We start from the raw sequence: 26,033 nt of genomic DNA, 5'->3' as shown, positions 1-26,033 counted from the left end.
TAAGAGAAAATACACTATAAGGAGAAAAATTACATATCTTTGAAAAAATAATAGGTTTAAGAGAAAATATTGTTTTGATATTTTTATCATTCTATTCCTATTAAACCCACCCCAACACCCAACAAATTTTCTTTTTAGAACAGGTCTTTCATTAATTTTAAATAAAGGAAATCTAATCTGATCCTCATTTGATAACTCATGCCAATTTTAGCTTTTTTAGCTATATTTTTTTATTAAAAGAAATTTATTTAAATAAAGGTCCGATGATTATATTTTTGTTTTTAGATACTAGACATCATGTTCAGAAAAATAGGGCTACGTACGTTTGTGGGTTTTTAAAAACTTACAATTTATCCTAAAGGATACCTTTAAAATTCAGAACAGTTACCTATGAAGACCTTTTAACAGTTTTTTTTAATGTATCTGGTTCTTACCAAAAGTTCAAATTCATGGAAAACTTTATTACAGATTTGATAGATCAAACTAAGTTTATTGATTTAAACTAAAATGAAACTAAGTTTACTGGTCTAAATCTAAATGACTGGACACATCCCTAGTTAATGTATTACATTAAAACTTTATAGCTCTTACTGATAAACACATATAGTAATTTGACAACTGTAACTGGTACAGACAACTTACAGGTAGGTAGTATGTGAGAACTTTCTGTCCCTCATTTGCCATAAACACCAGTCCAGAGCCCGGAACCATACACAGATCATTCAGGTTGACTCCCGGCTCTATAGCTGTGTAGGCTTTACCCTGCAATAAAGGAAGAGCTAATAAAATCTGCTGTAACAATGCATCTCTCTTTATACAGTAAATATGTGAAGGAACTGACCAAACTATGACCAGACAGAATTTAAGCTGTAGTCATGAGATATACCACATAGTGGGTGGTGCGAACAGCATTTGATCCTATAGGACTGATAATCACTGTCATGAATCTTCAGATCCATGCTGTTCGCTTTTAAAGCCTATTGGAATTGGAGAAACTGTTAGCGAACAGCATGGATCCTGACCAGACTGTGCGGATGCGCAGGCTGGTCTGGATCCATGCTGGTCGCACACCCACTATGTTGGTTTTCTCATGGCATGGCTCATTTAAAGTCTGTAATTTATTAACAGCCGACATATAGGCCCACTGGTGGGTGGGGTGGGGTGGGGGGGGGGGGGGGGTGTAACATGATCATTTATACTAATATGTATGTACTGTATAAATAACACATGTCATGTTAATAAACAATCAACTTACTTACAGGCACATTTAAATACATTTTACACACAGACTAGATACTATGAATTTCGAAGCCAATTTTGCACATGATTTTTATTTATATCATATTTGCAACAAATGATCAAGCCTTAATCTAGAGAAACAATTTTAAATCAACACTAAAAGACTTAAATTTAAGGGATGTTTGGAAAGTTTCTTGTTAAGCACTTGAAATTGTTTCTCTTTTAACATTTTTTCTATAATAAATTTCAGTATTGGTAGCCACAATCATGAGAATGCTTGTAGACTTTATTCTGGGAAATTGTATTATGTTGATAATATCAAGTCTATATACATAAATAAGCAGTGTGTTTAAACGTATGAATGAAAAACACAATGTGTGACATAATCAAACCGGAGCAAAATATAGATTAGGAAAGATACCAGAGGGATAAAATATTCTATCTTAACTATGACAACCCTTCTCAACATCCTGATACAAAGGGATACAAAGTTTCTACTGTCTATTAATTAAAAGCTGTTTGTATAAGTCAATACCATACTAAATTAATATACACTGTATTATAACAAACAAAATTAAACCGTTGTAATTGAGTTTATACTGATGTACTTGAGTATTACTGTCTCAATTATGTTCTAAGGTAAACAAACATTGCAAATTGAATAGAAAGTACAATCAAAGTTATTACATTGTTATTTTACCCCTAACTACCTTCCCTTAATCAAGAAGTATCTAGTAACACCCATATACTGTTACCGTATTTCTATCCCAGAGTTTGAGTATTTTAGTATCCATTGACATCACCAGGTCCAAGTGGTCATGAAACATAATTTTCTTGATGGGCAGTTCGTACTGATGATCTTTCACAATCAGTGGCTTATCAGATCTGATGTCATACAGTAACACCTGAAATAACACACACTTACTAGAATAAACCCATGTTATATTTTCTACCACCTCTGAAGCAAGTTCTCTTACTTTACATTTAATGCACTTTTGCAGGGTAAAAGTTCTAATAATATAATCAATTTGTGTGCTTCAGTAACAAACAAATGTCACCATAGTCAAAAACAGCACCTAACAGGATTTGTTCCTGCTTCCAGGGTTTTGGCCAAATACCTGACAGCATCTAGTGCTTTAAAAGGGTTTAGTAGCAATTTCTAGACATATATTTATGTATTTAAGCTACAAGTAACCTTATCATTAAAACTCACTTCTAGGCATATACTGCAAAATATCTGACACTGGCATCGCAATGTTTATTTCTTTTCTAAAGCAGCAAACAATTTTGAGAAAATCTGAAGTTTCTTTAACAAGAAAACTGTTACTATGTGTACACTATATCAGATACTGCAACTGGATTCTGTAAACATTTATCATATTGATATCACTGAATATTCAGCTAGACACAGTTACATGAATATATGATGGAGAAGCAAACATACATGTCCAGTACTAGTGCCTACAGCTAGTTGTAAAGGCCCTCTATACTTCAAGGCTGTAATAGCTGGAACTCCTTTGATACTGAAATAAAGTTTATGTACTAAGATTTATTTTGTGGAGAAAAAACTGTTCATATAACTGCACAAATACCAAACTATAATCCAAGCACACTTTCAAATGTTTTCTTCTGATTTCTAATAAATGCAAATTTACAGCAATGTAAGTGCATGAAACATAGGCTTTTAAGCTTCAAAGACTTAGTTCCTGTTTTAAAGTATTCCTGATATGAAGGCAGGTCAATATATGCAGAATGGCTCACTTTTATGTTTGGCATATTTTCTTTTGTCAACTACTATCATCTGGCAACATTTGACTCCATGCTAATGAAAAGTTTGGAGACCAGCAAATGGTCAATTTTCAAATTGTGCAGAGAAAAAACCAATCAGATTTTGGTGATGTGAGACTGGAGAGAATTCAGTAACACAATATTGGACCCTGATCTGGCAGCCTTTAAAATGTAAACAAGAGCTATCACTAAAGGTGATGAATGTACCCCCCGCATGCGCTGACACAGTACATTGCAATTTGACGCACACAAGATTGCATAATTATGTGGACTGTATGTATATAGACTGTATGTATACAGTATAGTAACAAAAAACAAAGTCCCATAACTATGCAGAATATTTATCTAAAAGAATGTAACATGCACCATGCACAACTAGGGGTGGTACTGATCACTTGTGTGAAGTTTCATTAAATTGTGTGCAAGGGTTTGGTAGATTAGGCACGCACAAGATTGCATATGCAGACTGTATGTACGTAGTATGTTAACAAGAAACAAAGTCCAATAACTCTGCAATTTTTGTCACTGAAAGAACCTAACATGCCCGATTCACAACTACTGTTGTAACTAATCACTTGTGTGGAGTTTCATTAAATTGTGTCAAGGGATGAGGAGAGATGGTGCGCACAAGATTGTGTCTATGTATATAGTATAGTAACAAAAAAAAACGAAGTCCAATAACTCTGCAAATTTTTTTTCTGAAAGAACCTAACATGCCCCATGCACAACTACTGTTGTTACTGATCACTTGTGTGAAGTTTCATTAAATTGTGTCAAGGGGATGAGGAGAGATGGTGCGCACAAGATTGTGTCTATGTATATAGTATAGTAACAAAAAAAACAAAGTCCCATAACTCTGCAAATTTTTTTTCTGAAAGAACCTAACATGCCCCATGCACAACTACTGTTGTTACTGATCACTTGTGTGAAGTTTCATTAAATTGTGTCAAGGGGATGAGGAGAGATGGTGCGCACAAGATTGTGTCTATGTATATAGTATAGTAACAAAAAAAACAAAGTCCCATAACTCTGCAAATTTTTTTTCTGAAAGAACCTAACATGCCCCATGCACAACTACTGTTGTTACTGATCACTTGTGTGAAGTTTCATTAAATTGTGTCAAGGGGATGAGGAGAGATGGTGCGCACAAGATTGTGTCTATGTATATAGTATAGTAACAAAAAAAAACAAAGTCCCATAACTCTGCAAATTTTTTTTCTGAAAGAACCTAACATGCCCCATGCACAACTACTGTTGTTACTGATCACTTGTGTGAAGTTTCATTAAATTGTGTCAAGGGGATGAGGAGAGATGGTGTGCACAAGATTGTGACTATGTATATAGTATAGTAACAAAAAAAACAAAGTCCAATAACTCTGCAATTTTTTTTTCTAAAAGAACCTAACAAGCCCCATGCACAACTACTGTTGGTACTGATCACTTGTGTGAAGTTTCATTAAATTGTGTCAAGGGGATGAGGAGAGATGGTGCGCACAAGATTGTGTCTATGTATATAGTATAGTAACAAAAAACAAAGTTCCATAACTCTGCAAATTTTTTATCTAAAAGAACCTAACATGCCCCATGCACAAATACTGTTGGTACTGATCACTTGTGTGAAGTTTCATTAAATTGTGTCAAGGGGATGAGGAGAGATGGTGCCCACAAGATTGTGTCTATGTATATAGTATAGTAACAAAAAAAACAAAGTCCCATAACACTGCAAATTTTTTTTCTAAAAGAACCTAACATGCCCCATGCACAACTACTGTTGGTACTGATCACTTGTGTGAAGTTTCATTAAATTCTGTCAAGGGGATAAGGAGAGATTGTGCGCACAAGATTGCATCTACGGACAGACAGACAGATAACCTGAAACCAGTATGCCCCACTTACAACTTTGTTGTCGGGGGGTACAATAAGATATAGAAGAAATGAGAATGACTTACTCGAGATCCTCAATATGGCTGCTCAGTGCTGTGTCCAGGATTCCTACCCTTGTTCTAACCCTGGGGTCAAAACATTCCACATGGCCCTGTAATTGGTAAATTATTTGACTATTACAAATCATGCTTGAACAACCTTTATTCAACTAGAAGCAATGACACTTTTTTGGACGTCTCTCTTCATATATTCACTAAAATTATGTAATTTTGTAGAACAGTACTAACATTAAAACAAGAAGGCCATGATGGCCCTATATATCGCTCACCAGAGTTGATCTGGCCTACTGACCTAGTTTTTTACCCAACATGAGCCAGTTTCAAATTTAACCTAGAGATCATGATCAAGACTAACATTCTGACCAAGTTTCATAAAGATTGAGTCACAACTGTAGCCTTTAGAGTGTTCACAAACTTTTCCTTTGATTTGACCAAGTGACCTTGTTTTTGAACCAAAATGACCCAGATTAAAACCTGACCTACAGATCATCAAGACAAACATTCTGACCAAGTTTCATAAAGACTGAGTCACAACTGTGGCCTATAGAGTGTTCACAAGGTTTTCCTTTGATCTAGCCTACTGACCTACTTTTCGACACTGTAAGACCCAGTTTCGAACTTGACCTAAAGATCATCAAGACAAACATTCTGACCAAGTTTCATAAAGATTTGGTCACAAATGTGGCATCTAGAGTGTTCACAAGCTTTTCCTTTGATCTGGCCTACTGACCTTGTTTTTGACCTAATATGACCCAGTTTCGAACTTGACCTAAAGATTATCAAGACAAACATTCTGACCAAATTTCGTAAAGATTGAGTCAAAACATTGGCCTCTAGCGTGTTCACAAGCTTTTCCTTTTATCTGACCTACTGACCTAGTTTTTGACTCAACATGACCCAGATTCGTTCTTGCCCTTGAGATCATCAAGACAAACATTCTGACCAAGTTTCATATCGATTGGGTCACAAATGTGGCTTCTGGAGTGTTCATAAGCTTTCCCTTTGATCTGGCCTACTGACCTAGGTTTTGACCCAACATGACCCAGTTTCGAACTGACCTAGAGATCATCAAGACTAAAATTCTGACCAAGTTTCACAAAGATTGGGTCACAAATGTATCCTCTAGAGTGTTCACAAACTTCCTTTGATCTGGCCTACTGACCTAGTTTTTGACCCAACATAACCCAGATTGGAACTTGGCCTAGAGATCATCAAGACAAACATTCTGACCAAATTTCATAAAGATTGGGATACAACTGTGGCCTCTAGAGTGTTCACAAGCTTTTCCTTTAATTTGACCGCATGACCTTGTTTTTTGACCCCACATGTCCCAGATTCGAACTTGACCTATAGATAATCAAGACAAACATTCTGACTACTTCTAATGAGTTTTAAATTTGAATTGTGGTCTCTAGAGTGTTGACAATATTTTCCTTTGATCTGACCTACTGACCTAGTTTTTTGACCCAACATGACACAGTTTCAAACCTGACCTAGAGATCATCAAGACTAACATTCTGACCAAGATTCATAAAGACTGGGTCACAATTGTGGCCTCTAGAGAGTTCACAAGCTTTTCCTTTGATCTGGCCTACTGACCTAGTTTTTGACCCCACATGACCCAGTTTAGAACTTTACTTAGAGATCATCAAGACAAACATTCTGACCAAGTTTCATAGACTGGGTCCCAAATGTGGCCTCTAGAGTGTTCACAAGCTTTTCCTTTGATCTGGCCTACTGACCTAGTTTTTGACCCAACATAACCCAGATTGGAATCTGGCCTAGAGATCATCAAGACAAACATTCTGACCAAATTTCATAAAGATTCGGACACAAATGTGGCCTCTAGAGTGTTCACAAGCTTTTCCTTTAATTTGACCGCATGACCTAGTTTTTGACCCCACATGCCCCAGATTCGATCTTTACCTATAGATAATCAAGGCAAACATTCTGACTATTTCTAAAGAGTTTCAAACTTGAATTGTGGTCTCTGGAGTGTTGACAAGATTTTCCTTTGATCTGGCCTACTGACCTAGTTTTTTGACCCAACATGACACAGTTTCAAACTTGACCTAGAGATCATCATGACTAACATTCTGACCAAGATTCATAAAGATTGGGTCACAATTGTGGCCTCTAGAGTGTTCACAAGCTTTTCCTTTGATCTGGCCTACTGACCTAGTTATTGACCCCACATGACCCAGTTTAGAATTTTACTTAGAGATCATCAAGACAAACATTCTGACCAAGTTTCATAAAGACTGGGTCACAAATGTGGCCTCTAGAGTGTTCACAAGCTTTTCCTTTGATCTGGCCTACTGACCTAGTTTCTAATCCTATGTGACCCAGTTTCGAACTTGACCTAGAGATCATCAAGACAAACATTCTGACCAAGTTTCATATTGATTGGGTCACAAATGTGGCCTCTGGAGTGTTCATAAGCTTTTCCTTTGATCTGCCTACTGACCTAGTTTTTGACCCAACATGACCCAGTTTCAAACTGACCTAGAGATCATCAAGACTAACATTCTGACCAAGTTTCATAAAGATTGGGTCACAAATGTGGCCTCTAGAGTGTTCTCAAACTTTTCCTTTGATCTGGCCTACTGACCTAGTTTTTGATCCAACATGACCCAGTTTCGAAACTGACTTAGAGATCATCAAGGCAAACATTCTGACCAAGTTTCATAAAGACTGGGTCACAAATGTGGCCTCTAGAGTGTTCACAAGCTTTTCCTTTGATCTGGCCTACTGACCTAGTTTTTTACCCTACATGACCCAGTTTCGAACTCGACCTAGAGCTCTAGAGTGTTCACAAGCTTTTCCTTTGATCTGGCCTACTGATCTAGTTTTTTACCCTACATGACCCAGTTTCGAACTTGACCTAGAGATCATCAAGACAAACATTCTGACCAAGTTTCATATTGATTAAGTCACAAATGTGACCTCTAGAGTGTTAACAAGCTTTTCCTTTGATCTGGCCTACTGACCCAGTTTTTTACCCTACATGACCCAGTTTCGAAGTCGACCTAGAGCTCTAGAGTAGTCACAAGCTTTTCCTTTGATCTGGCCTACTGACCTAGTTTTTTACCCTACATGACCTAGTTTAGAACTTGACCTAGAGATCATCACGACTAACATTCTGACCAAGTTTCATAAAGATTGGGCCACAAATGTGGCCTCTTCTAGAATGTTCACTAGACAAATGTTGACGGACAAGGCACGCCAGAAGCCGACGCATGCCGGACAATGACTGGTCACAATAGCTCACCTTGAGCACTTTGTGCTCTGGTGAGCTAAAAATGTTCTTTAAAAGAGTGTCTATAGAGACACACTGTGAAATCAACATTATTATTGGGGGAATGATATCTAAAGAAAATAGTGAAATCAACATTATAATTGGGGGAATGATATCTGAAGACAAGAGGGCAATGATGGCCCTATATCGCTCACCTGAGTACCATTGCTCTAAAAGATAAGATCAAGTTTCGACAAAGATCACATTGGCATACACATAAAATATAATCAGGATAAACATTTTCTTGTAACAGTACCTTTTGACCTATGCGTCTTTTTATAGCAGATATTTAAATCTAACAAAAGTTACCCAACTTGCATATCTCGGTAAGTTTGATTAACTGGAAAGCATTGTTCTGATGTTTCAATCCAATACATAAACTTGTTACTGAGATACATCTCAATAGTTGTATGCAAAATTTTTACCTTACTTTTTTAACCTTATAAGTCGAAATAGGACCATAATTTATACTGAATTCATTATTCAATCAAGAGTTTTCTAACTTAATTGTTCATGACTGGAAAGTAATGTTTGAAGTTTCAACCAATTACGTAGTTGTTCCTGATATACAGCTTGAAAGTTGGTTGAACAAAACTTCAACTGAATTTTCTATGTAGGTAAAGGACCATTTATAATTAAAATTTGTACTAAATTCAAGAAAGTTTTATCTATCTTGGTTATTTCAGTAGGTTTGATGTCTACTAAACATAGTGTGAAGTTTCAATCCCATACATGTATTTTTTACTGAGATATGAACTTATATGCAAAACTTAACGAAGGTGTGATGCCAAGTTTTAGTGAGAAGAACAGCAACCACTAATCGTAAAACAAAAAACTGCCAAAAAAATGTGCGATTTGTCAGTCGGATATAATTTTGGCAACTGCAATTACACAATTCTTACTCAAACTGACATATAAACAAAGTTATATTGATACACTAAGCCACCATGTTAAATACAAATTTTTCATTATAAAACAAACAAGAACAGAAACATAAAGATTCACAATTCAAACCCGAATTTTGGAAGTTAAGTGAAGTTAAACTGCTCTAAAACGTACAAAAATACGATTGAAATTACCTCTGTGGTTCCACAAGCTAGCAAGTGTTGAAAGTCATTAAATTCACAACACCTAACTTCCTGTGCCTCTGTTCCAACTGGACTGAGGAATCGACCCTGTTCAAGGTTAATTCTATATACTTCTGGACTGAAAATAAAATAGTACTCAACTTCAAAATGACCGAAAGGCAATGTTATTTACTATGAAATCATTATTAACAATAGTCAATTAACCTTTACCCTGGCAAATTTCTAAAATGGACTGGTCCAGCATTCAACTTGAGCAGTACCACTTATTATTCAAAGGGGTGTTCACTGAAAATTAACTGACTGAATAGCGAACAGTGCAGACCATAATCGGCCTGATCTTGGTCTGCACTGGTTGCAAAGGCAATATCACTTGGTGCCAGCAGGCTAAACGTTAATATTAATTTTATAGATTTAGTGAAATCCTAACAAACCAAATATTTCATCTCTAAATCTATTAATTCACAAGTAAATGTTTTCAATAAAATAGCCATTAACATAACAAACACTGAATTTTATGATACTTTTTCTGCTCATTTATAAGAAGAATATTTAGTATAATATATCCTACTCGTGTCGAAGTTCTCATCTATATCTGCAGCTCGGTTAACAATTTCTTTGTAAACTCTCCAAACTTTACATATACCTTTTTTTATATACATGTATTAGTTTTAATTTTCTGTTTTCAACAAACCTTTTTTTCCTTATTTATAGTAATGAGATGATAACATAACTGACAAGAACAGCTCGCATTCTTGCAAAATGCACGTACATTTTGAAAACTGAGAGTAAATTTTGCCCAAGCTGGCAAACTTTTGTGAGAGCAAAAAGTGAAATGGAAACACTTTCAATTTGCCAACTTTAATAATGCAGTGACCATATATCTGTAGAAAACGAGTAAATACCTGGTGACAAATTTTTGTCAAGAGATTATTTCCAACAAGATGAGTTGAATAAATGTAAAGACTCACCTTACACCAGCCACATACAGGTCACAATTAGCATTGTAATATGCCAGATCACGCCCATACTTTGGTATTCTGGTACGGTAGTATCTACCAAATTGTGAGTGAAATTCTATATAGCGATCACACTGCAAAAATGCAATCTGAAAGATATTCAAGTCAACACTTATTGTGAACCCAAACAAGATTTTGTATTGTATCGTTTAAGTATTTTAATACCTGGCTCCATTCACGAATGTTTAAAGTCTGAAATTTAGATCTGAATGCTAAATATTGTTTTTACTCCATTGTTCCATGGCAGATTGAGATGAAACTTTGTGTGAATGTGCAAATGGCAGCTAATGTCAGACAACTCAGAAAAATTTCATCAGAATAACTTTACTATAAACAAAGTTACTGCAAACTGAGTATGTGCTGTTCTGAAGTGTAAGTTTTTCGACCATAAGCATTGATGAATCAACCCTGTTGTTACTTCTTTTTAATAGTTCTCTGCATAAACAAAAGACAGTTTAGCCAAAATCTTCAAATGAAGTTAAATGAAAATGCTCATCTGATTCAACATTTTATACCTCTGCCAGGTGGAGGACTAACTCACCTTTGTATAATCTTCTGATAAGAACTGAAACTGAACAACATCAGAGTCAAGGCCTCGTTCAAACTTCATAGACATCTGCTGAACATCATAGCATCTCACCCGAGGCTTATATGTACCTATAGTATAACACATAATGAGTAGAAAAATGACATTTTACTCATATGAATAAAGCACAGCTAAAATGTATTCAATTTTTATCAGTTAAGTTTAAACTGAAATATTATATTACTTCTCAATATGGCTGACCTAATAAAATTTGGCATTTATCAAGTCAGTAGGATGTTAATTTATCAAGCAGAGAAGTTGCAAAAAGGTGATGATCCTACCACAAACAAATGAAACTATAATTTACATGTATACATTTACCAGCTACATAGATGTACTGCCCATCTGGAGAAACTTGTACACAGTGACTGACAGTTGGCATATCAAAGTCCTGAATGAGCTCTACCCTGCGCTGGATATCTGTGCAATATATAACACAAAAATTAATTTAGAGATATTTTATATAACATGTAATAAAATAATAACTATATTTTACGAAGACATGGTAGTATAATGTTAAAGTGTTTGATAATAAAGTGTATAAAAATTTCAGCCTCAAACAAAACAAAAAGGGCAACAGGACGCCTAAAGAAGAAGTTTGTTTACTGATAGCTCCTAAAGTTAGTTCACAGGGTACATGTAGGTATGTTTTTTTCTCTTTCTTTTGACAGGATATTAAAATTTGGTCAGAAACTGGAATTGCTACATATTGTACCTTTATATTTCACAGATAAAAAAGTATAAAAGAACATAATTATTATATTCATGAGTGAACGTGTGAGCAGCTGCGTGTGAGACAGAATTTTTTACAAAAGAGTTGATTTTAAAGTGATAAATGTATAAAACAGAGATTCCCAAACCACTACTTAAGTGTTATAAACTTCAGTGGTAAGCAGCTTAAGCCAGGTACAGTTGTGATTCCCTAAACAAATTTTAGGCCAACTCCTGCTTACCAACATCCTGCTTCTGTAATGTCCTCTTCTTTCTATCTGACAGCCACTGCAATAATAAATCCAAAACAGGCTGATTATATACAAAGTCTATCAGTAATAAAAGGTTTAGTGCCAGAAGGTAGTAAATGTGGCACTGTCTTTTTAAATTTATATGTTCTTCTAGCTCTAACTGCCTGTAATGTTGACTGGGGCAGATGATAAATAAATGTCTTAAATATCTTTTAAATCTAAAATGAAAGATAAAATCCTAGAAAGTGAATGCATTATATAATTTACATACCAAACTCAACTTTGCCATAAATAGTAGTCCACTTCTTCCAGTAAGAAAAAAACAAAACAAGAGCTGTCCGTAAGACAGCCAAGCTCGACTATTCGAAATATTGTCACAGAAGCAGGAAATTATTACCCAAAATGTTAAATATCAAAAGAGTTTAAGTTCGAAAGGGGACATAATTTGACCAAAATACATATCAAAGTTATGGGACTTGATGCTATCAACTAGTTTTATAACCCCGAAGAAACATGTTAGGTTTAAATTCAATATCTGCATTAGTTTTGGAGATAGTAACTTGCATGTAAACTTTAACCAGAATTTTCTAAGTCCAAAAGGGGGCATAATTTGTTCAAAATACATGTTAAGAGTTATGGAACTTGACCTAGTGAGGCTGGTAATTGACCTAGAAAAGGAATAAATAAGATTCAAAGCTATATGCCTTTTGGTAATAGCTGTATGTACTTGCACGCAAAACTTTAACCAGGATTTTCTAAGTCCAAAAGGGGGCATAATTTGCCCAAAATACATGTCAGAGTTATGGGACTTGATTCTATCAACTAGTTTTATAACCCCGAAGACACATGTGAAGTTTCAATTTAATATCTATATTAGTTTTGGAGATAGTAACTTGCATGTAAAACTTTAACCAGGATTTTATAAGTCCAAAAGGGGGCATAATTTGCCCAAAATACATGTCAGAGTTATGGGACTTGTCCCAGTGAGGTAGGTAATTGATCTAGAAAAAGAAAAAATAAGTTTCAAATCTATATGCCTTTTAGTAATAGCTGTATGTACTTGCACGCAAAACTTTAACCAGAATTTTCTAAGTCCAAAAGGGGGCATAATTTGGCCAAAATGAAGGTCAGAGTTATGGGACTTGGTGCTATCAAATAGTTTTATAACCCCAAAGACACATGTGAAGTTTCAATTCAATATCTGCATTAGTTTTGGAGATAGTAACTTGCATGTAAAACTTTAACCAAAATTTTCTAAGTCCAAAAGGGGGCATAATTTGCTCAAAATACATGTTAGAGTTATGGAACTTGACCCAGTGAGGTTGGTAATTGTCCTAGAAAAAGAATAAATAAGTTTCAAAGCTATATGCCTTTAAATGATAGCTGTATGTACTTGCATGCAAAAACTTAACCAAGGTGTGACGCCGACGCCGACGCCGACGCCGACGCCGACGCCAGGGTGAGTAGAATAGCTAGACTATTCTTTGAATAGTCGAGCTAACAAAAAAAAACCTACCCTACTTGTTCATTTTGTACATAATTAAATTTTGAACATAATACCCTAAACAAAAAATTTTGGGTTATGTCTTCTGACTTCATTTTCCTAACAGTAAAATGCAAATGCAGACAGGAGAAGCTAAGACGGATGACAACTATGAACTGTCAGAGGACAGCGTTGTCTATTGAATGAATATAAAAGTAAAAAGGGGGACAATTTTGTCAAAATGCAAACAGAGTTATGGAACCTGTACAATGCATGTCTGATCATCACAGCTGACTACTGTGTGAAGTTTCAATCCATTTCCATTGGCAGATACTGAGCTACCAGCTTACATACAAAACTGAACCAAAAATTGCTAAGTTTATTAAGTAGGGACACAATTTTGTAAAAATTCAAAGTAGAGTTATGAACCCTGTGCACTGCAATGTTAGATCATTACTGTGAACAAGTGTGTGAAATTGCAATCCATTCTTATTAACGGAACACATAATGAGATACCAGCTTACATACAAAAACTTCACCAAAACCTGTGAAGTTGAAAAAAAATTGGAAAAAATACAAAGTAGAATTATGGAACCTGTACACTGTATCTCAGATCATCACAGTGAACAAGTGTGTGAATCAATCCATTCCCATTAGTGGGTACTGAGATACCAGCTTACATACAAATCCTTAAACAAAAATTGCTACTCAAGCCAAAAAAGCGGCATAATTTAGTAAACAAGAGCCATGTTAGACATGGCCAATCCCCCCGCCGGGCATATTATAATTGAAGGCTAAAGTTCCTGGCAAGTTAGTGTCTGAAAGTATTAATTTTGGGGAAAGCTTTGAAGAACCATTTAGTTGTGGTCTGCATCAGGGGTTTTAAAGATGTGTGAAGAAAGAATAAGTCAGTGGTGAGGTGGTTTACTGCTAAATTTATTAATTTTCATGCACAGGTCAGAGACCACCAATTCCAAAAAGTACAGGGAACTTACTGGGAATGAGGTAAGTGTATACCTGGGAATAAGGTAACGTCTGTGCGTTCTGATTGGTCAGTCATGTAAACAAACCCAGGAAGTGATTATTTTTTCAAAATTGATATTTTTTCACTGCATTTACAGTATTTTATCATACCTTCAGGCCCTTCCCCAGAAATTTGCTAAGGCGCTGGGGTAAAGTCTGTATTGCGGAATAAGGGGTGGGTGCGGGAGGGGTATCCCCTCCCGTGTTAGTTTTTTTTTAAAAAATCGAACCCAAATGGTGCTTTCTTAAGTATACCATATGCAAAAAAAAACACAACAACATGTATTTCATTACTTCTACATTTTCACATAATGATATAACCATCAATATATCATATAGTGTTATTTCTAGAGCTCAAAAAGGACAGGGTGCTGCCAAAAAGGGACAGTGCTGTCCGAAAGGGGCAGGGTGCTCTTTTCGACTTAAAAGTTATCATAGCAGTAGTTGCATTTCTAGATGTCTATAGTTAATATGTATTCCATTTATCTTTATTGCACACTTAAAGGAAATGTCACAGAATAAATTTAAGCAGTAAATCTTCCCAAAACCAGTAACAAAGTTTACAAAGGCTTTTTACTTACTTTATAGTTTAGGTTAAACCATTCAAGCCTTTCTCTTAAAAAATGTCACCAAGAACGTCAACTTATTCATCTATGAATATGAAATAGTGGAGGGCCTTAATATATTAGCTTAATCTTGAAACCATGATCATGTTGTAAACAACATAGTTAAAGGCCTGTTTCAGGTCACATTGTAAACTAATTACCTTTTGACAAAATTTGCTACATTTTATCAAAGAACTATAAAATACATATATAGCTCTTTGATTTTATGTGTATTGAAAAAAAGTTTTATCAAACGAATTTCTCCCGCCATGTCAATGATGTAAGCAGGGGGTCATCTCATTCACACGAAAATTACTTAAATAAAGTATCACTATTCATATGTTTTTCGTCATATATTTTGGTAGAACTAAGATAGTTCTTGAAAAACTTGCAATTAGATATACATGTTTCGATGTATGGAAGGCCGTACATGCCATAATGTTACAATGTAAGTCTATGGGAAAACAATTGGTGGTCTCTAACCAACAGTATAGCTATGATGTTTTTCTAAAAGAAGGAATGGAAAGCTAACAGGGAACACGAGTGCCAGAATGTCACAATATATGCCCGTCACACAGTGTGCAACATTAACGGTAGCCCGATCGCCAATGGCTACGAAAAATCGGCTCGGGCGACAGAAAATCGGCAGACCATAGCCCGTCGGGCTATGAAAAATTCTGAGGGATAAATTTACCAAAAAGATCATCGCAAACGTGGAACAAAATAGTTGCTTTGAAGCTGCAAAGCTTCGCTCAAGTCCAATCTCAAAGCGAATTCAAGTCGCCCGAATTTTTTTTGGATGCGCATCCGCTCATATTTTGACGATTTTCACCATGTCATAATGTGCGTTGAATACACATACACACTCGCCGATAGCATAATTTAAGCCCCGCCTACTTCAGGTACTTGTGAGATTTTCGCGAGAAGTGTGAAAGCAAATCAAATTATCGGTTTCACCAGAGGCAATTATAATAGGCCAATCAGCGCCGCGGTTACGTCTTTGACACTTAGCATTTAATTGTCAACACGTGCGAGTCGTTTTCTAAAGAAATTGTAAATTACATATGCGATTAATTGGAATTATAGACACAATTATTTGGTATCCATGGTAAAAGAACGACATGTAAAAGATTCGTAAAACTAACTTTCATGGATGAATTGATTTGAATACCGGTATGTATTTCTAGGTTTGTCACAGTTTACTTTCAATTTTATTCGAATGAGAAACTGTTCACACAAATGGTGACTCGGTATAAATGATAAACCCCTTTTCATCCTGCATTCATATATTACACGATATAGCAATAAAAAAAAATCGGCGTGTTAGATTCAGCACCGTCTTGAACGGAAAACATTTTGTTTTAGAATTTTAGTTGAAACAATAATCACTGTGTATGGTAAAATGATGTTACTAAGAAAATGAATGGTCATTGAATCAGTTCACAGAGTCGAGGTAGAAATATAAAAATTAATGGAGTCTTCCAACTTCTCCCTAAAGTCTCCCCATTTCTTAAATCGAAATCAGTTCTGAAAAACTCAAAAAAATTTCTGAAATATATCAATATTCACCAACCTACAGCAGTATATTGAAAGAAATTAAATATTACTAGAATGAAAGTCTTGTTCATTCTTGAGCTAAAAATTTGTGGGGCTACGAAAAATTCTGTCGGGCTACAAAAAAATGGAAGTCTGTAGCCCAATTGGCTACGGTGTTAAAAAGTTAATGTCGCACACTGGTCACAGCAAACTGCTGTACTCTAGCAGCTGTATTTGCAAATGGAATTTCAATTTTGTAGTTGTTTAGTAATTATTGTAAGTCTTTTGTTTTTCTAAGTCCACAAAAAACTCCTTACCAGGTAGAGATATCTCAAAATACACCTAAAATTGGAAAGTAACATCCATGTTGTACCACAGAAAAGTGGTCTTGTTTTTTCCCTACAGTCAATTATAACAAGAGCTGTCGGAGGACAGCAACGCTCGACTATTCAACAGCCTTGTCGACTGAATGAATACGAAAGTCGAAAAAGGGGCATAACTTAAAAAAAAGCAAAATAGGGTTATGGAACCTGCATAGTGCTTATCAGCTCATGACAGTGGACAAGTGTGTGAAGTTTCAATCCATTCCCATTAGAGGGTACTGAGATACCAGCTTACATATAAGAATTTAACCCAAAACTCCTAAGTTTAAAAAGGTGCATAATTTTGTAAAATGCAAAGTTGAGTTATTGACCCTTTGCACTGCATGTCATATCATGACAGTGAACAAGAGTGTGAAGTTTCAATCCTTTCCCATTAGTGGATACTGAGATACCAGCTTACATACAAAACCTTAACCAAAAAATTCTAAGTCGAAAAAGGGGCATAATTTTGTAAAAAAGCAAAATAGAGTTATGGAACCTGCTTTGTGCATGTCAGATCATGACAGTGAACAAGTGTGTGAAGTTTCAATCCATTCCAATTAGTGAGTACTGAGATACCAGCTTACATACAAAACCTTAACCAAAAAATTCTAAGTCGAAAAAGGGGCATAATTTTGTAAAAAAGCAAAATAGAGATATGGACCTGTGCAATGTAAGTCAGTTTATCACAGTGAATAAGTGTGTGAAGTTTCAATCCATTCCCACAAGTGGTTACTGAGATACCAGCTTACATACAAAACCTTAACCAAAAATTTCTAAGTAGAAAAAGGGGCATAATTTTGTAAAAAAGCAAAATAGAGTTATGGGACCTGTGCAGTGTAAGTCAGTTTATCACAGTGAATAAGTGTGTGAAGTTTCAATCCATTCCCACAAGTGGTTACTGAGATACCAGCTTACATACAAAACCTTAACCAAAAATTTCTAAGTCGAAAAAGGGGCATAATTTTGTAAAAAAGCAGAATAGAGTTATGGGACATGTGCAATGTAAGTCAGTTTATCACAGTGAATAAGTGTGTGAAGTTTCAATCAATTCCCACATGTGGTTGCTGAGATACCAGCTTACATACAAAACTTAACCAAATCGGGACGCGGACGCCGACGCATGGGCGAGTCCAGTAGCTCTACTATTCTATGAATAGTCGAGCTAAAAATGTTACAATATAAGTTATTTATAGTAACAACTAAGGGAAGTTAATCTTAAAAAAAAAAAAAAAATTGTAAGTCCACACAAAAATCTTTACCAGGTAGAGATTGGTCAAAATACACCTCAAAATTGGATGTAGCATACATGTTGTACTACAGAAGAGTGGTCTCGATTTTTCCCTACGACTAGTAATGAAAAAGTTACAATAAAAGCTATTTAAAGTAACAACAAAGGGAGGTAATTCTAAAGACGGGAAACGCGCATGACCCTTCGTCTCATGATGGTGTATAATTGTGCCAAGTTACATCAAAATCCCTCCATGCATGAAGAAGAAATGCTTCGGACAACGTCATTCTTGTATCTGACCTTTGGCCTCTAAGTGTGACCTTGACCTTAGACCTAGGGACCTGGATCTTGCGCATGACATTCTGTCTCGTGGTGGTGAACATTTGTGCCAAGTTATATCAAAATCCCTCTATGCATGAAGAAGAAATGCTCCGGACATTTTTTTTTAAGAAAATATGATAAAGGGGAATAACTCAAAAAATAGGCAAGGTCGAGTTATTGTTCTTGCACACTGCACTTCCTCCCAATGTGTTCTATCAGTGTATGAAGTTTGAAGAAAATCCCTCCAGTACTTTTGGAGTTATGCTCCGGACAAATTTTTTAAAGAAAATAAGATAAAGGGGAATAACTCAAAAAATAGGCAAGGCAGAGTTATTGTTCTTGCACACTGCACTTCCTCCCAATGTGTTCTATCAGTGTATAAAGTTTGAAGAAAATCCCTTCAGTACTTTTGGAGTTATGCTCCGGACAAAATTTTTTAAGAAAATATGATAAAGGGGAATAACTCAAAAAATAGGCAAGGTAGAGTTATTGTTCTTGCGCACTGCACTTCCTCACAATGTGTTCTATCAGTGCATGAAGTTTGAAGAAAATCCCTCCAGTACTTTTGGAGTTATGCTCCGGACAAAGATCATTGCGGATGGACGGACAGACGCACGCACGCACGGAGAGCATTTCTAATATCCCCTCCGCCTTTGGCGGGGGGATAAATAAACCAAAACAGAGTTATGGAATCTATGTAAAGCACACTAGTCTATCATGTCTATCAAACTGAATAAGTGTGTGAAATTTCAATCCATTCCCAAAAGTGGTACATTACTGAGATACCAACTTACATAAACTAGATGCCCAAGGGCAACATGTCAAGCCCACCAGCTGACCTTGACCTTTAAGCTATCAACTTGGTTGCTGCACACGACACATCATCTTATTGAGGCAAACATTTGTGTTAAAGTATATAAGAATCTCTCAATGCATGGCTGAGTTACAGCCCGGACAAGCAAAACAGCACTGAGGTTTGACCTTTGTTTTTTGTTTGTTTTGGGTTTAACGCCGTTTTTCAACAGTATTTCAGTCATATAACGGCGGGCAGTTAACCTAACCAGTGTTCCTGGATTCTGTACCAGTACAAACCTGTTCTCCGCAAGTAACTGCCAACTTCCCCACATGAATCAGAGGTGGAGGACTAATGATTTCAGACACAATGTCGTTTATCAAATAGTCACGGAGAACATACGCCCCGCCCGAGGATCGAACTCACGACCCCGCGACCCGTAGACCGACGCTCTACCTACTGAGCTAAGCGGGCGGGCTTGTTTGACCTTTGAGTTTGACCTCAAAGTATGACCTTGACCCTTAAGCTACCAATCTGGTGTCATTGAGGCAAACATATGTGCCACATTATTTAAGAATACCTTGATCCTTGGATAAGTAACAGCCCAGACAAACTCGGACGGACACACACACGAACAGACACACACACACATATACTGAACCTCCATTATGACAACTATGTCAAGCTCAATCTCCAGCAGGCTCAACAAAAACTAAACCACATCAGGACATGGACCCAAGACACATGGACGAGTCCAATGGCTCTACCTTCTTTTTTGAATAATCAAGTTTAAAATAAGATCATAAAATAATCTTGATATGGCAAACAAGTACCTAACACTTCAATCAAAGTATAATTTAGCTTCAACCTCATCAAATTACACCATCTAAACTAGCCTTACTCATTTGGCTTAAATTATTGGGATGACTTATTTTATGATCTGATATTTTTTAGTTGTCATCCCTCTAAGCCTTACCCATATCTGCATTTTACTGTTAGGAAAACGGAGACATTAAACAAGAGGGCCAAGATGGCCCTAGGTCGCTAACCTGAGAAACACCATAACAGTGTAAACATGTGATTTCATGGAAAATATATTCTGACCAATTATCATTAAAATTGGAGCAAAAAAAAACAAGTATTTTCTTTGATTTGACCTAGTGACCTATTTTTTGACCCCAGATGACCCATATTCGAACTTGACCTAGATTTCATCAAGGCTATCATTCTGACTTAATTTCAGGAACATCAATTGAAAAATACAGCCTTTATCGCATACACAAGGTTTTACTTTGATTTGACCCAGCGACCTACTTTTTGATCCCAAATGACCAATAGTCAAACTAGACCTAGATTTTATAAAGGCAATCATTCTGACAAAATTTCATGATGATCAACTGAAAAATACAGCCTTTATCTCATACACAAGGTTTTTCTTTGATTTGACCCAGTGACCTACTTTTTGACCCCAAATGACCAATAATCAAACTCAACCTTTATTTCATCAAGGCAATCATTCTAACCAAATTTCAAGAAGATCAATTGAAAAATACAGCCTCTATCACATACACAAGGTTTTACTTTGATTTGACCTAGTGACCTACTTTTTGAACCCAGATGACCCATATTTGAACTTGACCTAGATTTCATCAAGACAATCATTCTTCCCAAAATTCATGAAGATTAATTGAAAAATACAACCTCTATCCCAAACACAAGGGTTTTTTTTATTTGACCTAGTGACCTAGTTTTTGACCCCAGATGACCCTTTTCAAACTTGGCCTAGATTTCATCAAGGTTATCATTCTGAACAAAATTCATGAAGATTAATTGCAAAAATACAGCCTCTATTGTATACACAAGGTTTTTCTTTGATTTGACCTAGTGACCTAGTTTTTGACCCCAGATGACCCATTTTCAAACTCGGCCTAGATTTCATTAAGGTACTCAATCTGACCAAAATTTATGAAGATTAATTGAAAATACAGCCTCTATCGCATACACAAGGTTTTTCTTTGATTTGACCTAGTGACCTAGTTTTGACCACAGATTACCCATAAATTTGTGGAAATCCGCCTAAATTTTATCAAGGCAATCATTCTGACCAAATTTCATGAAGATCAACTGTTGAAAAATACAGCCTCTATCGCATATACAAGCTAAATGTTGACAGACTGATAGATGCCAGACGGACGCCAGACATCAAGCGATCAGAAAAACTCACATGAGCTAAAAATCCAAAAAAGTCATAATATACTGGTCAGACTTACTTACTCTCATAAGTTAGACATTAATATTTATGTAGAAACTTCAACTGAGTTGAATACAACTCATAATTTGAAATAGGAGACCAGACTTTGTTCATGTATCAGAAAATGTTCCAAACGGATTTCTATTGGGGATTTCCTAACAGAAATAATTATATGCAGAATAAGTTTGGATGTGACGGGACAGTGACAGTCAGATGACACCATAATATTCCTAAGGCAGCTAAATACCTAGGCATAACCATTTCTAAAGATTTAAACTGGTCCAAACACATTGACAATATTACTTCCAAAGCAACTTCCACTCCATTTCATACAACGAAACGTCAAGTCTGACAATAACTAGAATGTGTCTGTAGGACATAGTGTGTGCCCCCCACTGGTACATTTGTCACAAATAAGTGGCAATAATTCAAATGTTTGCAGTCTTAATGGGGTATAGCCTCAACAAACATTTTATGAAAAGGATTCATTATTCTAGGCGCTATACTTTTTGAGCTATGAGCATCACAAACATCACATACTATTTCAGGGGCCATAACTTTAAAAAAAAGGGGTGGAGCCAGCCAAAAAATTAGAGGTGTGCAAGTTTATATCATGATAAAGACTTATGCGAGTTTTCAACCATTGTTAAATTTTATATTAAATACTTTTTGAGCTAGGTGTGTCACAAGGTGAAAATGTACATTTTTGACTATTTCAGGGGCCATAACTCTAAAAATAGGGGGCGGACCCAAATGAAAAATAGGAGGTGCACAAGTTCATATCATGATTAAGACTCATGCAAGGTTTCATGAATCTATATCAAATACTTTTTGAGCTAGGCATGTCAGAAGGTGAAAATGTGCATTTTTGCCTACTTCAGGGGCCATAACTCTGAAAATTGGGGGCAGACCCAAATGAACAATAGGAGGTGCGCAAGTCCATATCATGATTAAGACTCATGCAAGGTTTCATGAATCTATATCAAATACTTTTTGAGCTAGGTGTGTCACAAGGTGAAAATGTGTATTTTTGACTATTTCAGGGGCCATAACTCTGAAAATAGGGGGTGGAGCCAGATGAAAAATAGGAGGTGCACAAGTTCATATCATGATTAAGACTCAGGCAAGGTTTCATGAATCTATATCAAATACTTTTTGAGCTAGGTGTGTCACAAGGTGAAAATGTACATTTTTGACTATTTCAGGGGCCATAACTCTAAAAATAGGGGGCGGACCCAAATGAAAAATAGGAGGTGCACAAGTTCATATCATGATTAAGACTCATGCAAGGTTTCATGAATCTATATCAAATACTTTTTGAGCTAGGCATGTCAGAAGGTGAAAATGTGCATTTTTGCCTACTTCAGGGGCCATAACTCTGAAAATTGGGGGCAGACCCAAATGAACAATAGGAGGTGCGCAAGTCCATATCATGATTAAGACTCATGCAAGGTTTCATGAATCTATATCAAATACTTTTTGAGCTAGGTGTGTCACAAGGTGAAAATGTGTATTTTTGACTATTTCAGGGGCCATAACTCTGAAAATAGGGGGTGGAGCCAGATGAAAAATAGGAGGTGCGCAAGTTCATATCATGATTAAGACTCAGGCAAGGTTTCATGAATCTATATCAAATACTTTTTGAGCTAGGCATGTCACAAGGTGAAAATGTGCATTTTTGACTATTTCAGGGGCCATAACTCTGAAAATATAGGGGGAGCCAGATGAAAAATAGGAGCGCGCAAGTTCATATCATGATTAAGACTCATACAAGGTTTCATGAATCTATATCAAATACTTTTTGAGCTAGGCGTGTCACAAGGTGAAAATGTGCATTTTCGACTATTTCAGGGGCCATAACTCTGAAAATAGGGGGTGGAGCCAGATGAAAAATAGGAGGTGCGCAAGTTCATAACATGATAAAGACTCATGCAAGGTTTCATCAATTTATATCAAATACTTTTCGAGCTAGGCGCATCACGAACTTGGGACGGACGGACAAGACCAAATCTATATGTCCCCACCACTCACGGGGGGGCACCAAAAGGTAAAAATTGCTGCCTACAACACCTATGTCCGCCCTCAACTGGAGTACTGTTCAAGCGTCTGGCATCCTTGGCTAAAAACCCTTACTAGCAAAGTCGAAAATGTTCAAAGGTCAGCTGCTAGGTACTTCATGTACAACTATAGTTACACCAGTAGTGTTACACAAATGTTGAAAACATTAAAATAGATTACACTCCATTATAGAAGGTTACACAATTCATTAGTAATGTTTTATAAAATAAGGACCCAGACAGTTGCAGTGGACCAATCTCATCTTATACCAACTAGAAACTTAAATTACTTAATCCCCATGTCTCACACTAAGTACTTCTCTAACTCCTACTTCCCAAGGACCATCCGACTCTGGAACTCCCTACCAACTTATGTCAAATCTAGCCCCAGTCTCAGTATCTTTAGAGAGAGGCTGGCGGTGGTCAGTATGTAATTCTATTACCTCTGTCCTATTTAAACTCTAGCATTCTGTCTTTTTTAGCTTTTATTCTTTTAACATTGTAACGTATCATTTCTTTAACAACTGTTTCTCTGGCAGCGCTGCCATGTGATAGTCGGAAATCGACAGTTGGGTGAAAGATGTAGATGTCAAAAGTTATCATGCTGTCCTGAAAATGTCCTATTATTTGGACTACATCTAAACATGATACTGATGTTATGCTGCAAATAAATGTTTAAGCTATAACTTAATTTAAATGTATGCTACTTCTAAAACTACGACATGAAACTGAATTTGTAACTGAATAACAAATTACTATGTACGAGGACTTCCGCCCGAGTACTACTGCACTTGGACGTTTAGTCTAAGCTGACCCTTACCTCTGGAAGAGATTTACCCGCACTTAAATTGTATATCTTCACATTATTTGGGTTAGACACTTGCATTTTGGTGTAATGTAAACAGTAGTAATTGAGAAATCTTAGAAAATTCTTATTTGTTTTCTAAAAACACATGCAACTTCCGCTGTCAGTCTCCATTTTACGGTGTCGATGTTCGTATACGCTCGTTGATTTGATCTGTACAGGGTATGCCAAAAGTTTTAACTCTTCCAACGTCGTTTGAACGAGTGGTGAAATTTCGATATGTTAGTAGGATTTCAAGGAATATCTACCACTTACTTATTGCATTAAATGAAAATGATAGATGGAACGGTTTTAATGAGACCTCAGGTAGACAAAAGAAGTAAAGCTCTTTGGGTAAACCGATTTTACAATTATGATGTTTCACGTTGTCTCGGAGAGGGATATCGACCAGTCAAAAAATATAACGATATTCAGCTCTTGAGTACAAGTATTTGAACTAGTTAAAAGAGATAACGATATTTATCTCTTGAGTACAATTATTTGAACCAAAGAGCTATAAAAATAAATCTATACTTCTTTATTTTTATAGCTCTTTAGTTTGAACTAGGAGCGCCAATGAATTTGTTTCCCATAAAGTTTTGCCGTTTGTCCCGCGGGACTTTTTGTGTGTGTGCCAAATTGGAAGTGGATAAGGGTCCTCTAACCAGGACTGATGAATTAAGTTGCCTTTAGGTTATAACACACTATATAGTTTTTGTTCCTTATTCTATATAAAATTGACCTATTTCCAATGGTCGCAGCACACACCAGGACCCATTTTAAATGCATGTAACCTACATTTTCTTGAAGAATATTGTTAGTGCTAAAGAAAAATCAAAAGAAAAGTAGGGGTCATGTTTGATGCAAGAAAAATAATTTCAGTCAAACACACAAACTGCAAAATCAGCTAAAAATGAGACCCCAAATTATACTAGTGGTGTATGATCTAAGTTTCCATGAAAAATTTTGTCATGTTGTTATTTCATTATGAAAATGCTACCTACATGTCAGTCATAGATCTGTCATGTGATTTTAGCAAAAAAATTGCAAAGAAAATAATGAAAATAGCTCTACAGAGCAAAAAACTGAGGACTATTTGTGTCCGCCATTATGCGACTATCATTTTTTTTTTTTGCGCCATTTTTCTATTTAGTGTCTGTATGCCTTTATTGCGTATTTTTTGTTAATATTTTATGCATAATTAGCTCTCACTCGGGTCCGATACATACTGAATTTGAAAGTTTAACAGCGATTTCCGGTAGTCATCGTGATTTATTTACTCAAGCAGTAAAACGAATTCAACAAAATCCACGTCTTAGATACTAAGTTTATTATTTTTATTCATCAGTCATGAGAAGGAAAAAAAACAAGAAAAACAATAAAAGCGTACTAATTACTATAAATTATCTGTCGATTTTCCCGAAATTACAGAATTATAAATACAGTAGATTTCCACCTAACGGGCACGCCAAAACAACGGGCACGCCGAAATTGCGGCCATTTTTTCAAAGTACAAAATAAATTTGTTCTTTATTCATTATAAATATTGACCAGTACAGCGGGCACGTCGCTAATGCGGCATTGTGGTCACTTTTTGTGGAGCAAAT

General features: G+C 36.0%; 1 protein-coding gene across 1 annotated transcript in view; it reads right to left on the bottom strand.

Annotated features, from left to right (window-relative positions):
* Positions 1-24,584, bottom strand: part of LOC123524992 (nucleolar protein 10-like) — a 37,942-nt gene extending 13,358 nt beyond the window's left edge. The window contains exons 1-10 of the mRNA XM_053538270.1: positions 24,403-24,584; positions 11,912-11,957; positions 11,280-11,378; positions 10,914-11,029; positions 10,325-10,461; positions 9,348-9,474; positions 4,977-5,062; positions 2,684-2,762; positions 1,995-2,144; positions 643-762 (exon numbers count right to left, since the gene is read on the bottom strand). Of these exons, the coding sequence (XP_053394245.1) occupies positions 643-762; positions 1,995-2,144; positions 2,684-2,762; positions 4,977-5,062; positions 9,348-9,474; positions 10,325-10,461; positions 10,914-11,029; positions 11,280-11,378; positions 11,912-11,957; positions 24,403-24,468 (1,026 nt within the window). The 5' untranslated portion in view covers positions 24,469-24,584. The remainder of the gene's footprint in view (positions 1-642; positions 763-1,994; positions 2,145-2,683; positions 2,763-4,976; positions 5,063-9,347; positions 9,475-10,324; positions 10,462-10,913; positions 11,030-11,279; positions 11,379-11,911; positions 11,958-24,402) is intronic.
* Positions 24,585-26,033: the final 1,449 nt, after the last annotated feature.

Source organism: Mercenaria mercenaria, chromosome 3, assembly GCF_021730395.1.
Source record: "Mercenaria mercenaria strain notata chromosome 3, MADL_Memer_1, whole genome shotgun sequence".
NCBI lineage: Eukaryota > Metazoa > Mollusca > Bivalvia > Venerida > Veneridae > Mercenaria > Mercenaria mercenaria.
Note: the sequence above shows the minus strand (reverse complement) of the source record. Positions and strands in the feature narration are given on the sequence as shown.